Source organism: Notolabrus celidotus, chromosome 4 (assembly GCF_009762535.1).
Source record: "Notolabrus celidotus isolate fNotCel1 chromosome 4, fNotCel1.pri, whole genome shotgun sequence".
Classification (NCBI taxonomy): Eukaryota; Metazoa; Chordata; class Actinopteri; order Labriformes; family Labridae; genus Notolabrus; species Notolabrus celidotus.
The window spans coordinates 13,179,311-13,196,359 of NC_048275.1; the positions used below are offsets into that span (position 1 = coordinate 13,179,311).

Sequence of the window (17,049 nt, forward strand, 5' to 3'; positions counted from 1 at the left end):
AACCTTTTGCTTCTGGACATTAAAACAGCGAGCTCTCTGGATGTTTTTAAAATTAAGACTGGCCCTTTTGAATCTGGCTTTTAACTTGGAGTAAATTTCCTTTTAGCCCTGAAATACATTATTACCATTATTATGACCATTGTTTTAACATAATTTTAATTTTTTTTATTTTATTCTATCTATTATATTATATTTTATTTTTATATGAACTTCGCTGGTATTTATCTGATTTCATTTAATTGATTTTATTATGATTATTTTATTTTATTTTTCTGTTACTTCTCTGATTTTATTGATTTGATCATCATGGTTTTATTTTTACTGTTGTTGTCTGTCTCAATTTTTTTCAAAACATAACTATTTTGAGAGTGTTTAGAGTTATTTCCTTTAATACCATTGTTTGAGCACCATTTTTATTTTTTATTTTCTTTTAATCTTAATTTTTGTTATTGTATGTATTTATTTATTTTTTCTGGTATTTATCTGATTTTATTTTATTGATTGTATCTTTATTTTTAAGTATTTAATCTTACTCTATCTTGTTTGAGCCTTGTAGCATTTCACTTTTTGCTGTTGTTTTCTGTTTTTGTTTTTTTTGTTTGTTTGTTTTTTTGTGAAGCACTTTGGGCTGCAGGCTTAAATGTATAAATAAAAATGAGTTGAGTCAAATTAATTTATTCCAACACTTAATGCTCTAATAACATTTTTTATGAATGGATTATTACATGTCTACGTGTCACTTTAAACTAATTGATGTGTCTTATTCATCTTTATTATAGCTCTGGAACAACTAACCGAGATAGGAAACATCTCGTTTCAATCAACACACCTGTAAAATTAACCTTTTGTTATGTATGACGTCGATGTGTCACCTTTTCCATCATGTCACCGATGCTTTATGTATGTTTGCGTCTTGTATTGACTGTTGTCACATGGTCAGAGGACGGCTGTGCTGTATGTCAGTGACGGGCAGATGGGTGGGTTCCTTAAATGGAAAGTATGAGTCCCACCCACACCAACAGTTAAACACAGTCAATACTGAGACTACTGGGCACAGAAATACTTCTTCCAGGAAGAGACTGCGAGCAGACTAAAGTAAGTGATTCAATCCCACTACTACTTAAACAAACCGAGGTAGAAATATTAAATGTTGTATAAGATAATGTTTTAAGTTCAGTTCGGATAAGTGACAGGTATTTACGGAGCCGTTTCGTGGCTTTACGTTACCCTGCTGTTGTCGACGTTGACGTTAGCATACCAGCGTTTTTATAACTGAACAGAGCTAAAGCAACCATTTAAAGCTACATTATTCTCACAGCTTCACTTTGCTAGCATAAGTTTGTTAGTCTGCCTGGTTTTTCGGTGCTTAGCTATCTGTCTTAAGCTTAGTTTCAGACAGAACAGGGCTTCCTTCACAGGGCTTATCTCGGCGTGTTATGTAAATTGCTCTGGGAGGTATCTTAGCTAGTTAACACAGGAGGCTTGTGCAGGCCTGAAGCAGATTTATATTAGCCGGTCCTCAGTTAAAACAACGAAACTCAACCTTAAAGTTTGGAGCTAAATGTTCATATTTAAGATAACTCAAACGCATCCATGTAGTTTACTTGCTAGCTGACCTAATTAAGTTGTAGTGTCTGGTATGTGACAAACTAGCTTGCAGTCTTCATACATTTGAAAGTGTGGGAACTGACACACCTAACTAAGAGAGGGAAAAAAGAAGTTGGACTATTCACAGCATGTTAAAGTTGAGTTTACACACTGCAAAAACATAACTCTAAGTAAGTTTGATTATCTCAGATAAGGGTGAAAAGAGTTTTTCTCACTAAGCAGGTTTTATGTTACAGTGTTTCACTTGTTTTGAGTGTTTTGGTCCTAAATTATCTCAGTAAGATGTTACAGATTGTTACTTAAATTTTATTTTACCTATATTGAGTAATACATGCTTGAAACTAAAATATCAACTGTTACAAAGCTGTTTCATCAACACTCACACGTATAAAACTGCTTTTTCAAAGTCATAGTTTCTTATTTCAAGCATGAAATAAGAAATCATGATGTTGACACAATTGTGTCTCTTCACACAATTAAAACAAATGACAGCCAAATGTAATCCACTGTTTTATTTTCAATGAAACAATAGAAAATATGTACTGCCATTTATTAGTTGGCACAGTACTTTAAACTGACACTTAATATTTAAACATTTAACATTTGAAACAGAAATAATTACATTCAGAGAAGTTCTTCCAAATTACAAGGCAGACAATGATCCTCCATAATGAGAAATATATTCTTAACTTTTGTCTTTCCATCAAGAAAAGTAAATTAGTTTTTATGCACTTGTTATTAGTGAAAATACATGTATTTTAAGGTACTTCCTGGTTCATTAAGGTTAGATATTTTTACTTGTTTTGGAATGTCTTGACAAGCCAGATTTTCTTTTTCTGTTGGCTTAGTTTAAGTAATATACCCCCATTTTTTTGTATATTTTTTTCTTGTTTTTGAAGGCTGTCTTTTTGCAGTGCAGTCACAGTCAGTGTGTTGTGACACAGTAACAGTGGTTATTACACCATACTGGTTACTTCATTTAAGAAAATGTAGCTCTGTAGTGATAGCTACCTTTATTACCCCCTCTACTCCCTGAACAAACATGGCTTAGCTTAGGTGTTAGGTTTTGCAGCTTGAGGTTTTGTCAGTTTAAAGTGTGAAAGCACAATGTGGTTGTATCATCACTTAAATTGTGAGTGTGAATAGGCCAATCTCACTCTTTCTGACCAAATGAAGTTTATTCACATTGGTGCTTTGAGTCAGCGTCAAAGTCAGTACTTCTATGTTTGCCAACAGCAGCAGTGTCTGTGGGGGCAGAGTCTAAGAGGTTAAAAATGTTTGTTTCACACTCACATCCACAGTCATTGTGACGGTGGTTAACTCTTCCCTACAAAGATCTGTCAGTAGCTCATGACCTCTGCTTCCCCTTGTCCTGTGTGCATACTCAAACAAGTCTCTCTCTAACTACATCAATGCAAAGTAGAGAAGAGTGTTCCATTCAAGTGCACTGAAGTCAGTTTTACCATGGAACAAGCAGGCCTATTTGGATACTGGCTTTAAATTAAAGGTTACAGAAAAAGGGAACATTTCTTACCACTCCAGTGCTCGACTCAGTGTATCTGTAATACCGCAGCCTTTGAATGAAGAGTTTGCTCTTCATTAAAGTGCATCGAATCGATTGCTAACTAAATTCGTATTGAGAAAATAGGAGGGATTTAACCGGAGAATCACTTTAAGAGGTTTGTAGTGCTTGGATGAAATAAATGATCCTGAAGATACATTTTTATATCAAATATCACAACCAACTGTTTAACAAAACTGTTTTTCTTTTTCTTCAATGAAGACGAGCTGCACCAGTTCTGGAAAATTCAGATTGTTTGTGTCTTAGTCAGTGAAAAATTCAGCCCAGTGGGGAAGATGAAGAGGGGCGGGTCCACAGCTGGGAGTGTTTCCAACTTTCTTTTTGCCCTGTCATGCATTCAACGTGTTCAAGTTGTTCTGAACAGTATAATGTTCTGTCTTTATGTCCTACACCAGCATATATTACAAAGCACACACAATGACTTTATTTATATAGCACCTTTAAAAACAATGGTTTACAAAGTGCTTGACAGACAGCAGGTCATACATAGGAACAGAGCATACAAACCCAACAACAAAAAGAGCCTGAACAACAATTGAACTCAGACTTCAAGAAGTCCCTAGTTCCGGGGTAAAGTTCCTCTGGTCGAAAAACGCCTAAAGAGGACCCAAACAAGGATTTAACCTGTCATCACAAGAACCCAACACGTAAAGACGAACCCAGAAAGATTTTTGCTTTTCAACAACAACTCATGTTTGGAGCTTTTTAGTTCACATTTCTGTCTTCTTTTTTAAAGGCATGAGCTACCCTGGATACCCCCCTCAGGCAGGTGGATACCCACCTCAGCCTGGAGCTTACCCTCCTCAAGCAGGCGGCTACCCACCACAGGCTGGTGGCTACCCTCCCCAGGCTGGTGGCTACCCTCCCCAGGCTGGTGGCTATCCTCCACAGGCTGGTGGCTACCCTCCCCAGGCTGGTGGCTACCCTCCCCAGGCTGGTGGCTACCCTCCCCAGGCTGGAGGCTACCCACCACAGGCCGGAGGCTATCCTCCACAGGCTGGAGGCTACCCACCACAGGCTGGGGGCTACCCACAGGCTCCACCAGCAGGTAAGTCAACATTTCAGACTGTTAAAGAGACGGGGAATGCATAAAACACATAGAGTGAATGTGGAGCTTATCTCTGCTTAACTTAACTTAGCATAAAGACTGGTTATAGATGGAAACAAATAGCCTTTCTGTGTCAAACTTAACAAAATGAGCATATTAGCATTTCTAAAACTCACTAATGAATGTTTTGTTTAACCCATATAAAATGTAAACCTTAAAAATTAGATGTGATGAATGATGCACTACTACTCTGTTGTTGGGATGCAGGGACTTCTCTGGATCTTACTGTCACTGTCAGCTCAGAAAGGGTGTTTCTGCAAATGTTTTAAAGTTGCAACCAGTCAGCAGTGACTCTGAAGGCCAGACAGACAATAAAAAACAGGTTTCCTACTTCAGATATTTTTGTTCTTTGTGATTTCACTGCAGAAAACAGGCCTACTTTCGCTTTTAGAAAATAAAGAGCAACATAAGACGATTAGATTGGATGATTTAATAAAGTTACACTCTGTTTTTTTTTAAGTGAAATCAGTGTTTGGTCATGTTATTTCGTGCCTAGTTCATAGAGGATGACTCAGCAGTGTTATGCTTGTCGGTAACAGAAATCATGGGACTTCTGCTTCACAAAGTGTAATTTTTTTTCCCCCTCAAAACAAACAAACCTCCGCTGTTGCTAAGAGAAGAAACTCTCCTAGCCAGTCTTCGACATAATGCTCCCATTCTCTGTCCAGCACTTTTTCACCTACACGTAAACTAGTTGGAACGTGAGGGAAAGGAAGTTCCAGTGAGAGGGGGTCATTCCCATCCCAGTCCCATATTCTCCGTTCTCTCAGGCATGCGGTAGCACAGTACATCCTCAGCTCTTCTGAACAGCTCTGTCTTTGTTGTCCACTGCAGGCAGCTGGGGAGGGGGTCCTGCTGGTGGGTATCCCTCCATTGGTCTTAACAGTTTATCCCAACCTGGATACAATGCTGGCATGGTGAGTTTAGCCTAAAAACATCTTTCCCTGCTAATCAGAAAAATGTAATAAATGTATCCAACAAAGTCACCAGATAAATGCATTGAATATCCCAGTTAGAATGATTTACACAGCCATTCAAGGAATATCACATCCTTTCTCTGTACGGTAAGACTTCTCTAAAGTCTGCTTCTAAAAATCCTCAGCATCCATATCTTCTTCATCAGCCTCTCTTTAAAGCTCTTTTGCATGAGATGGACAGTCACAGTCTTCACCCCTATGCAGCTTCTGAAATCTATCAATCTTATGCAACTTTTTTACCTCCTTGTTTGTCCTGATTCATCATCTTGTCTGTGTTATAATTTCATTTGTGTCATCATAGATTTTAATTTCTGTTTTTATACATCTGTTTACATTTCATGGCCACACTTTTTTTGGATGATGCTTGTAAATAATTGTACCTACACGATTCTAAAATATCCAGAAGTATTAACTTTAGGTTTTTCACTAAAGTTAGATCAAGGCTCATCTACTTTGAAATTTGAAAAGCAGTCAATGGATAACTGTAATCCAGAAAAGGTGTGACCACTTACATGTGCTTTATATCAAACACACTCAAAGGATTTCTGCACAAACTATGAGATTCCATCTTTCCAAATCACAGGCTAACCAGATGTATGGAGGTATGGGGAGTTATCCCCAAAACCCCTTCATGTTCACACAAGCCCCTGGGGGGTACCCTACCGCCTCTCAGCCGAGTGGGTATGGTGCTTCCTTCCCTAACCAACAGTCATTTGGCCTGTACCCACAGCCAGGAGGGGGCATGCCCCAACCCCAAGGCCCAGGGATGGGCTACCCAGGTCAGCCTGGCCAGCCAATGCCAGGATACCCACAGGCACCATCACCCAATCCACCCATGCCTGGATATGGAGGAGCACCAGCACAAGCACCAATGTATCCAAAGGTCCCTTCACCAAATCCGTCCATGCCAGGTTACGGAGGAGGAGGAGGAGGATCCATGCCAATAGCTCCAGCTATTAATGTAAGAAAGCCTGAAAATACTTTGTTTACTCTATCGCTTCAAAGATGAATCATCTGTAACTCAAAACTTGATCAGAAAAGGCAACTGGACTAGAGATAAATCCTTGAAGACGTTTCACCTTCAGTCAGTGACTTTGTATCGACCTGTGTCACCTCCATTAGCACACAGATGACTCTTAGAGGCTTATATTTCTAGCTCTATCCACCAGTCTGTTCAGAGCTGAAGAAACCTTTTAGAGGAGAGGTGAAGCATCTTCAAGAATTTCTACCCAGTCCAGTTACATTTTCAGATCAAGCTTTGAATTACCATGACTTAGATGACTGAGAACCTTAACAGACATGAATCACCTGTCTTATTATGCATCTTGTCACAGTGTTTTAGTCCTATATTGCAAAACAAAGTTAAAGTTTGGTGAAAATAACATTTCTTACACTTACAAAAAGAAACTCTTTCTTGGCACCTCAGAGAGGATTCAGGGGAACCATCAGAGACTTTCCTGGAGCTGATCCACTCAAAGACGTTGATGTCCTGAGGAAGGCCATGAAGGGTTTTGGTGAGTGTTTCTGACAGATAGTTATCAGGGTGGGATTCTTGTAATGTCATAGTTCTCATCTATTTCTATGTTATAATATTATAAATGATGCATTGGACACTGACCAATAAACCCTTTGTTTTCTTACTGAGCATAACTTCACGTTTCTCCTCTCACTTCTTTTAGTTGTAAGGGTCAAAGTTAAATAAAAATGTTTTTCCTGGATAGTTTTATTCAAACTACTTTACATATTCTGTTATATAAATATAGTTTTTAGGTATATTTTGAATGTTTCGAACCAGAGTTTAAGTATCTGAATCTGTGAAACCTGTCTGATGTCACATTTTTGGTTTGTTTGTTTAGGAACTGATGAGCAAGCCATCATTGACATACTGGGGAGTCGCTCCAACAAGCAGCGTGTGCCTATGCTCCGCGCCTACAAAACCTCCTATGGGAAGGTAACAATTCTTCTGCTCTCCTTCTTAACATGATACGCTTATCATCTGACGCCTGGTAACCTTTTTTTATGAGAAGAGTATCCGCTTACAAAAAAAGTTTGAAATTCAAAAACTCTTCCAGATATAGAATCAAACAGGGCTTAGTTTACGTTACCCAGTCATGTATAATGATGACACGCAGACAACAGGTGCTAGTGCTGCCAGTAATGTGGAACAGGGATTGCATGTCTTCAGGCTCAGAGCTCATTATAGCCATACCACAGAGCTGCGGTACGAGTTTCACAGCAGTAGTTGTTAATGATGAGAGAGAGTTATTCCAAGTATGTTTCCATTTGCAGGATCTGATAAAGGACCTGCATTCAGAGCTGTCTGGAGACTTCAGGAAGCTTGTCATGGCCACATTGAAGAGCCCGGCTGAGTTTGATGCCTATGAGCTCAACAGTGCCATAAAGGTGAGCATATATACATTTTATGCAGTTTATTTTTTTGCACTTAGAATAAAGATTTGCTTACAAAAAACAAAAAGGAAGAAGTTTGGCGGCTACAAGGCCAGAGGACGAGGTTTTTTGCAGATAATTATTGTTCTGTCTTCCTAACAGGGAGCTGGAACTGATGAAGCCTGCCTGATAGAGATCCTCTCCTCCCGCTCCAATGCTGAAATCAAGGAGATAAACCGCATTTACAAACAAGGTGAGATACCTTAAAGCTGTTTATGCGCTTTCCCCTCCTGCCCGATACTCCTTCATCAGACAGCATCCAACACACTACTACAGCAGATTAGCTCAGTGTAGCTACATCTTGGTATCTTCAGAAGTGATGTACAGGAAACTGTTATTTTAATCAGTTTTGCTACATAGTGTTTAAAGGTGCTGTTGGTAGTCGTGATATAAACACCAGTTTCTGAGAGAGAGTTCAAAGGTCAACACTACCACTCCCCTCTCTGCTGTCGTGACCCCACCCACAAAAGATTGTCGTGCGCATAGACATATAAAGAGTAGATGCCGCATCGGCCACTACTACCTATTGGCGCTGACGAGCCGTGGGGCCGCCATCTTGGTCCGGTCACCCGCTCCACTCAGTGTAATCTTTTTGGCAGGCGCAATTCAGTGTCAGCACATTTAACCAATCATAACTCGCTGAATACTAAACTGATTTTCATGCAGGTTTTTTTTTTCTGCAAACGTCATACATGTAGTTCTGATACAGGACACATGGTTCGGCGTATTTTAATATTCATAGTGGGCTTAACAGTAATAGAATATTCTGATATGTGATAAATGTGATGTATGATAGGTATTTTGCAGCACAGTGCTCTGGCATCTCGAAGTCTCTGCTGCTTCAGTTTACGTTTACAAGTAGGATCATGGGTAGGATGACCGGACCAAGATGGTGGCCGTATTTCTTGCACCCCAGCAGCCAATGCGGCGTCTACTCTTTATATGTCTATGGTTGTGCGTGTTCTATGAGGACGTAGCGGTTTCCCAGCCAATCAGGGCAACGTAGTGGGGCCGCCACTCGACCAATCAGGACAGAGGGTTGGGTAGTAGCTCTGATTGGTCCGTGATAACAGGAACAAGGGGAATAATAACATTGCTTGATACAAAGGCATTGGAAAACACAGAGATTTCGCCATAATCTCAAATTACTTCACTTACAGATGATTACTAATTTGTATTATGACCTTTTCTCCAAACCCAGCAGAAAAAAGTAGTTTTTTACACCACTCCTACCAACAGCAGCTTTAAGTTTCAGCCTTCACAAGCCACTGCAGTTTTTAATCCGTGTGTTTTTGTTTGTTTGTTTATCTCATTTCTTGTCCTGCCACTTCAGAATACAAGAAGACACTGGAGGATGCCATTACTGGAGATACCTCAGGCCACTTCCGCAGACTCCTGGTCTCCCTCGCCCAGGTAAACATATGTGACAAATGAATTACCTGAGTTTCTGCAGTCTCATAGCAATTACTTTCTGATTGAGTTGCTCATATTTTGCTGTATTTTGCAGGGTAACCGTGACGAACGAGAACATGTTGATGTCTCTGTGGCAAAACAAGACGCTCAGGTAGAGTCTGATACTTTGTCACAGATAATAAGGGTTTGATTATGTTTCTTGCCACTTGTTTCTCATTAGTTATTTAACCACGGACTTGCTGTTCTTACAGGCCCTGTATTCTGCTGGAGAGAATAAGCTGGGAACAGATGAATCCAAATTCAATGCAATTTTGTGTGCCAGGAGCAAATCCCACCTCAGAGCCGGTAATCTTCAGAGAGACATGCTCATAATCTTGAGCTAATTTAAAACCTAGCAATGGATACCTAAGAACAAGACCATGATGTTTACAAATGAATGAACTACTTTGTTTGTTATATAACTAATGGTTTGTGTGTGTGCAGTGTTCCTTGAGTACCAGCACATGTGTGGCAGAGATATTGAGAAGAGCATCAACAGGGAGATGTCTGGAGACCTTGAGAGTGGCATGTTGGCAGTCGGTAAGAACACACACACACACACACACACACACTCGCAACTATTCAGAGGTCACACCCATGTATTGTTCTTGGTGGAATCTGCTTCCCATCATTAATGAATGACGAGTGTAGAGTGTTCTCCTGTGCAATTTGAATGTGACGTAACGTATAATCATCACACATGTTCCATGCATCTTATATCACACAGTATTACCAATGACTGGATTTTAAAAGAAATGTTGTGCTGCTTAATGCAAACTCTGTTTCTCTCTTTTTTCGCCTGACTTTTCTCAGGGTTATGGTACAGTAACCTGTTTGTAGATGTGATTTGTTTGAATCAATCCATTTGTTTTCTACATCAAGTCTTTGTTTTCATTGTGAGTTGGTGTGCACTGCAGTGTTGGGTGTTTGCCGTTGGTTTTAATGCTGTGTTTCCTTTCAGTCTTCTGAACAATGTTTTGTTCATGACTTCACATTCATATTATTTCAAAATACAACTTCCTTTAAAGCTGTGTCAATCAATATTTGATCTGTAGGTGGCAGGAAACTTTTGACCTGACTTTATTCCCTATTTTAATACTTTTTATTCTTGAAAACAATTGCCTGAACATATTTGGATGTATATCTAATATTCACTCTCAACTTAACTCATTTTTTATTTATATAGCACCTTTCATACATTCAAGCATGCCACCCAAAGTGCTTCACAAAAAAAAACAGAAAACAAAAGCAATAGGTAAAATGATACAAGGCTAAAACAAGATAGAGGAAAATAAATACTTAAAAATACAGATAAAATCAGTACAATAAAATCTGATAAATACTAGAAAAATAAATAAATTAAAATCAGAGAAATACCAGAAAAATAAATGAAGTCAAAATAAAATCAATGAAATACCAGAGAAATAAAGTCAAAATAAAATCATTACAATAAATTCATTACAATAAAATCAGATAACTACCAGAAAAATAAAATAAATTCATTACAATAACAAAAAAATAAGATTAGAATAAAATAAAAAATAAAAATGATATTAAAGGAAATAACTCTAAACACTCTCATAATAGTTCTGTTTCTGGTCTCCACCCATATGAGGCTGAATTATTTGTCTCTTTTCTCAATAGAGTATAGAAAACATCACTCCATCAGAGCATGTTTAAAACAGCTGCTTCTTGTATTGTAGTGGTTGTTTTGATGATATGGGAAAACATATCAGTGAAGGAGCTTCATGCTAAGATCAGTATTGCTACATATAGGTTTGTTATTACAAGGGAACACAGCCATTCAGACAGATATAAAAAATATTGACAAATGCAGCTTTAATATTTCTTATTACCATCCTGTGACTTTCCTTTGATGTGTCAACAGTGTGACTTTCCACAGTTCACTTTTCACATCACACAATGTTATGACTTTCCTCCTCATCCTGACTTTGCAGGGATGGGATAAGAATGAGTATTTTACAAGTTATTCTTGTTTATTTAAAAAAGGATGGTGTTATATGTTGTGTTCTGTCCCTCTTCCAGTGAAGTGTATTAAGAACACGTCCGCCTACTTTGCTGAGCGGCTTTACAAGGCCATGAAGGTGAGTCCATGAAGGAGATTGTCTATGCATTGCTAAATAAGTGTAACACAATATGGATGTCGACCTCACTGTGTGTTCCTGTTTGCGTTTTTGTGCGTGTTTGTAAACACGTGTTCAGGGAGCTGGAACCAAAGACAAAACCCTGATCCGGATCATGGTTACCCGCTCTGAGGTTGACATGCTGGATATTCGCCAGGAATATATTAAAAACTACGGCAAGTCGCTGTACACACACATCTCTGTAAGTATTTTCATCGTAAGAAAATTATTTTTGGTCACTCAAAAGGAGCGAGTACATGTGATTTTGTGGGACAGCATGTTTGAACGTTTGCTTCTACATCTGTTTCATTGACAGGGAGACACATCAGGAGACTACAAGAAGCTCCTACTGAAGTTCTGCGGCGGCAGTGACTGAAAAGGGAATCTTATCTACTACATTATGGAAATGTTTTTTATATATCAATTTCTTGCTTATCTATATGCACTATACACAAATTGCAAACCTGCATGCCATGCCAGTTCTATCAATGTAATGTCAAAGTTTACCCTTTTTTAAGAACCTCAATATTGCTACATATTGTTTCTTTTCTGAACACATATGCACTAAAGTTTTATATTTTCACTTTTTACTTCTGTTATGAATATTTGTGTTGAATATTTGCAGCCAGGCCATACAATCAGTATACTGCAGGTGAATTTAAATTGCAAGAGCTATATATTTTTTAGATACTTCATTTTAAACCGTGCCAATATAATCAGATATCTCATGATATCTGGCACTTTACCAGCTACTTTCTGATGTCCAGCTGAGCTGAAAAGAGTCTGAGACATAGAATACAAAGCAGCTAAGTACCAAAGTTGTCTGTCTATTTTTGCAAATGTATAATCTCCTCTATATTTTATCTACTCTGTTTTTGAAAACAAAAAGTTCTGTAAGTGCATCAGTTGCTTTATGTTGTTTGAATAGCATTGTAGCCTGTAAACTCTCAAGTTTCACATTTCATCATTTGTTTGTGATTTTACCCTGATGAGTCTCAGAAAATAAAAGTTAAGAATGCACATATAGAGATAGAGGTTTATTAAATATCAAGTACATTGAAACAACATGACAATTTCAACTAAAATCATAAGAACATGCCCTTTGTGAATGCAGATATTTCCCTAAACGTATAAGTAATGCATTTTCATACAAATGGCTTCCATCAGTTTGCATAATCAATATCTTCCAAATGACCTTCTCATGACTGCCTTTACTACCTACACTTCTATTACATTTCTTCTTCCAGCAGAGGGCAGTGACGTCTTCATTCAGTCACAACAGCTCCACCAAAAGTGGGAATGTCAACAAGCAGAGCCACAAATTCTCAGCTATAGGGATAGATCACTTTATGGTCCCTTAAATCCATAACTATAGGTGCACTCGTTCATAATTCAAGGCAAAACGAAACGTGACCTCATTCTCTGACACTATATATTTTAAGTCTCACAGAGGGTGCCAAACAAATCGGTTTTGACTCTTAAATACACAGCTTTCCACTTAATCAATACAGATACATACTTTCTCCTCCCTCGAGGGGTGTAAGGCCGCTGTGCATGACTGCACATGGTGCTCCTGATACCTTATTACATCCTATTGGCTTCACTTAAAATACCGCTGAATGCACTTGACTGTAGAGGCATGGCTCGGCTCTCCTGGCCACAGTAGTGTGTGTGTGTGTGTGTGTGTGTGTGTGTGTGAGTTAACTGCACTGCGATCAATAGCTCTGTGAAGAAGGGAGGGGAGGGGAGCCCCGTGGAATTAATGGCATCCATAAAGCTGCCTTGGCCACATTAAAAAAAGTCTAGCATGTCTGCAGTGCTGTTGAGGAGGGGGGACCCTTGGGTAGCAGCCATGCCTGAGGAACCATGTTCAAATTGACTAGAGATGGCAGGAAAGGCTTGAGGGCATCAGATGGATCTTTAGATTATAATAACTAGAATTTTAATGATGGTTAAATGTGATTAGATCAGTTTTGAGGAAGATAATTTCGACATGACTGTACTAGTTATATAAGCCTGTCTCTGCCAACGAGGAGTTTTGATGTCATTATGATCCGAAACCTCCCATCTGTTGCAGGCATCGAGATGACGGATGTATAATTCACTGTTAATTAAAAACCACTAATTTCCAGATTTGATGTATTTTTTAAGGAGTCGAATAATTCAAGAAACCTCACACGATGCCTTGAGGTCTGAGGTATTGTGGGGTAATGATGCCTTTACATCCAAAATCTCTTAAAAGAGCCAGTGGAGACGTAAAGAAGAAACTTGTCTTCCTTTTAACATGTCTCCACTGGCTCCTCTTTGAGTTAGTCTTCAACACCCTCGAAACCCTATCTGCCTCATGTTTATTTGCAAGACACAAAATAAACACGCCATTATAGAGGGTGAATTGTGTATGGAAGCAGTAAATAAAAACGTGTGGATGATGAAGTTGTCGTGCAACTCTGCACAGACACATTTCCATTAGCTACATCTCTTTCCAGACAGGCAAAAAAAACAACCCCAAAAAATCCATAAAATTTTCAGTTTGAGACAATTAGACCGGGATAAATGATGGAAATGCTTTCTGACAGCCTCTTCAATAAAAGATAAAGCTATTATCTGGCTTGATCCAGGCTGTCTGATAAACAAATCTGTATAATACTATTTCAGTAAACAATCAGACAGCTAAACACCACCCCTGTTGTCTAAATAATAAACTTGTTTATACCCAAAAGATAAAAAGCAGCAGCCTGTCTTCTCTATTCTAATGCATTCAGTGCTCAGAAGTAGGGTACAGACACAACCATCCAACCCGTGTCAGCTATGGGGACCTGGATCCCTTTGATATGAATGAATTGTAATTAATTTTTCATCTAGAGGGATAGCACATAGTTGCACAAGCTATGGAGCCAGCATGGCAGAGAAACAGAGAGATGGGAAGAGCGAGAGAGAGAGGGAGAGGGAGAGAGGCAGTGGGTTGTAGATGTCACAATGAGATTCAGTGCATGCATGAATAAGGTCACGGTTTGAGAGGTATGCCTGCAGACGCCTGCCTCTGTGCCAACAATCTTTATTCGGCTGCAGACTGGAAGCGGGAGTGCATCCATCATCATCATATTGTATCTTACAAATCACACTCAAAAACACATTTCATTTGTCACTCTCACATTTTGCATATATGTCCACATATGGCTCTCTGCTCTGTTGGATCCAAAGGACAGACAGAGCAGATGCTAAAAATGGTTGCAGTGCAGCTTGCATATAGAAACAAAGAGCATACGCCTGTGGCTGCTTCAACAGTATTATGCAAGGACTGAATAAAACCCTCATATTTTTATCACTGCATTAGCATTTCTCTTAAATAAAATGGTTTATGTATGTACTTGTGCTGAATAGGGATTTGGTGATTTGATGTATCATGTGTTAAATGAAAAGGTTAGACTGAAGGAGCAATAATACCTCGTTTATTAACCACTGAAAGGGATAGTTTGTTTTTTATTGAAGTGGGGTTGTATGAGGTACTTGTCCATTGTAAATGTGTTATACCCACAGGGGATGTCGGTCAGCTCACATGTGCTCACAGTTGACAAATGTCATTGTTGAGTTTGGTTGTATTTTTGTCTCTTTTGAAACCCACAGAGAGGCGATCAGTGAGCTGCCTGTGGGGTAATCTGCATGTGCTGCATACATGAATAGTGCAAAAACAGAACAAAATGGGCTATCTGATGGCAAAGTCAAGTGCTGAAAAAATTCCAAATAGAGCGTACACTTACACCAGCATTATCATTTGAGTTGGACTTTGTTAAATCAGCAAGATTACGTGGTAGAGCTGACCCTGTCTGCCTTGCTTCAGTTGCGGTTCTTTGGCCAATTTCTCATTAAAGGGCCGAGCTGACCTGCAACCCTTATGGGTAATACACTTACTATAGACAAGCACCTCATACAACCCCCCTCCAAAAAACAAAACAAAAAAACAACAACTATCCCTTTATAATCCAACTATTAAATAAGTATTTAGACCCTTTATTTTCTTAATAGATTAATCTGGAACAAAACATTTTCTGTCTTTCTTTAAAGAATTTTATTTCTTCAGATACCCGTTATAAAAACATTTTAGTAAACTGAACTGAACAAAATTGAACTAAAAATGAAAATACTGCAATTTAAAGCTCCTGTGAGAAATTTTTATTTTGTGTTGATTTTGGTGCCCCCTATAGACACAGCAAGACTTCTTTTATCTTTGCTGATTTTGTCCTGTACACGTGTTTGTAGTGTTTTTACAAACAAATTTCATCCAGTCCAACACATCACTAATAGCTGGTAGCTTGCAGTTAATCACTTCTTCTGATACCTACCCTCTGGCAGCAGTTTAACATATTGAAAATAACAATATAGAAACTGTCTATCTTTTTGTTGGTGATCTTATTTGCATTTGTAGGTTATAGAGAGGCACCAGTTTTAATTTCAGTATGTTTCATGACCAAATAGAAACTTGTCACAGGAGCTTTAAAAATACACAATTAGCCCACAAGTTGAAATGAACCACTGGGAATGTATATTAAAGGTTTAAAATACAGAAAGCAAAGGTGCCATGCAGAAATGGCTAAGAAAAGTGTTTCATCACATAACTGGATCTTTTTTTTACTGCGTTATCAGTATTACAGTCAGTATTTTAGACTGGTCTGCTTTCAGTCCCGAGAGTCAGAACAAAACCCAGTGAAGCAGTGTTTAGTCAATATGCACCACATATCTGGAACACACTCCCTGAAAGCTGCAGGTCTGCTCCAACTCTCACCTCTTTTAAATCAAAGATTAAGACTTTTTTATTTGCCACAGCCTTCCAATTTTAGCTTATTTTAACTCACTTTAAATGCAAATTTTAAATTTACTTTTAATATATTTCTAATTATCCTTTTCTTTTCTTTGTTTTATCATATTTGTCATTTTGATTGTGCTCTTTTATGCTAGTCTGAATGTTTCCAATGCTTTTAATGTTTTAATGTAAAGCACATTGAGTTGCCCTTGTGTATGAAATGTGCTATACAAATAAAGCTGCCTTGCCTTGCCTAGTTGGCTGGGTGGTTGCTTTTATATATATGGACTATGATATGGTACTTACTGATATGCTCCTGGCTAGGTAATCTGTGATTTTTTAAAAACCTTTTATTTCAACCCAATACTATATATTTTATATTAATATAAATATCAGAATGTATAAACTATAAAATAAATTGAGTGTGTTTGAGAGTAAAACTTTTCCCTCCACATTGTGCAACACTAAAAATAATTGTGTTAATAGTTTAGTTTTAGTTTAGTTTAGTTTATTTATTATTCATCGTGTCGTGCACCTTAAGGTGCCCAGCCCATATGGACTTACAAGACACAACAAAAACAAAACAAAATAGGAGCAACAACATAAGAAGAAAAATAATAATAGAAGAAAGAAGAGCAGTTACAATACTGCACATGTCCAACAATGACCTAAAGTAATTCAAAAGCACAGTGGTACACTTCAGACATTTGACAGTGACAACAACTAACTCAGGCATAGAGTGTGCTCCTACGCTGCTGAACAGCATTTAACACAAACTGAGCAAACTGAAACACTCTGTGTGTAAACAGGAACTGAAGTCTATCTTCATCAGACATGGAAAACAAATCAGGACAGTTTTCTGATATGTTGTTGAAAAGGAGGCACCTGAGATCATGATATGAAGGACAGTAGAATAAAAAGTGCATTTCATT

General features: G+C 38.3%; 1 protein-coding gene across 1 annotated transcript; it reads left to right on the plus strand.

Moving 5' to 3' along the window:
* Positions 1 to 928: 928 nt before the first annotated feature.
* On the plus strand, positions 929 to 12,345 carry anxa11a (annexin A11a). Its single transcript, XM_034681947.1, has 15 exons — positions 929 to 1,095; positions 3,927 to 4,238; positions 5,133 to 5,215; positions 6,006 to 6,236; positions 6,702 to 6,789; positions 7,132 to 7,226; positions 7,565 to 7,678; positions 7,826 to 7,916; positions 9,057 to 9,136; positions 9,231 to 9,287; positions 9,388 to 9,481; positions 9,620 to 9,715; positions 11,222 to 11,280; positions 11,399 to 11,521; positions 11,636 to 12,345. The coding sequence occupies exons 2-15, from the start codon at positions 3,929 to 3,931 to the stop codon at positions 11,693 to 11,695; spliced, it is 1,581 nt and encodes a 526-aa protein (XP_034537838.1). The 5' UTR covers positions 929 to 1,095; positions 3,927 to 3,928; the 3' UTR covers positions 11,696 to 12,345.
* The last annotated feature ends 4,704 nt before the right edge of the window (positions 12,346 to 17,049 follow it).

What these genes read in the sequence shown, in the direction of transcription:
- anxa11a (XM_034681947.1), top strand. Translation starts at nt 3,929, where the DNA reads ATGAGCTACCCTGGATACCCCCCTCAGGCAGGTGGATACCCACCTCAG. An exon ending in GAAGGCCATGAAGGGTTTTG is followed by an intron (nt 6,790 to 7,131) that starts GTGAGTGTTTCT and finishes TTGTTTGTTTAG; the next exon opens with GAACTGATGAGCAAGCCATC. An exon ending in TGGCAAAACAAGACGCTCAG is followed by an intron (nt 9,288 to 9,387) that starts GTAGAGTCTGAT and finishes CTGTTCTTACAG; the next exon opens with GCCCTGTATTCTGCTGGAGA.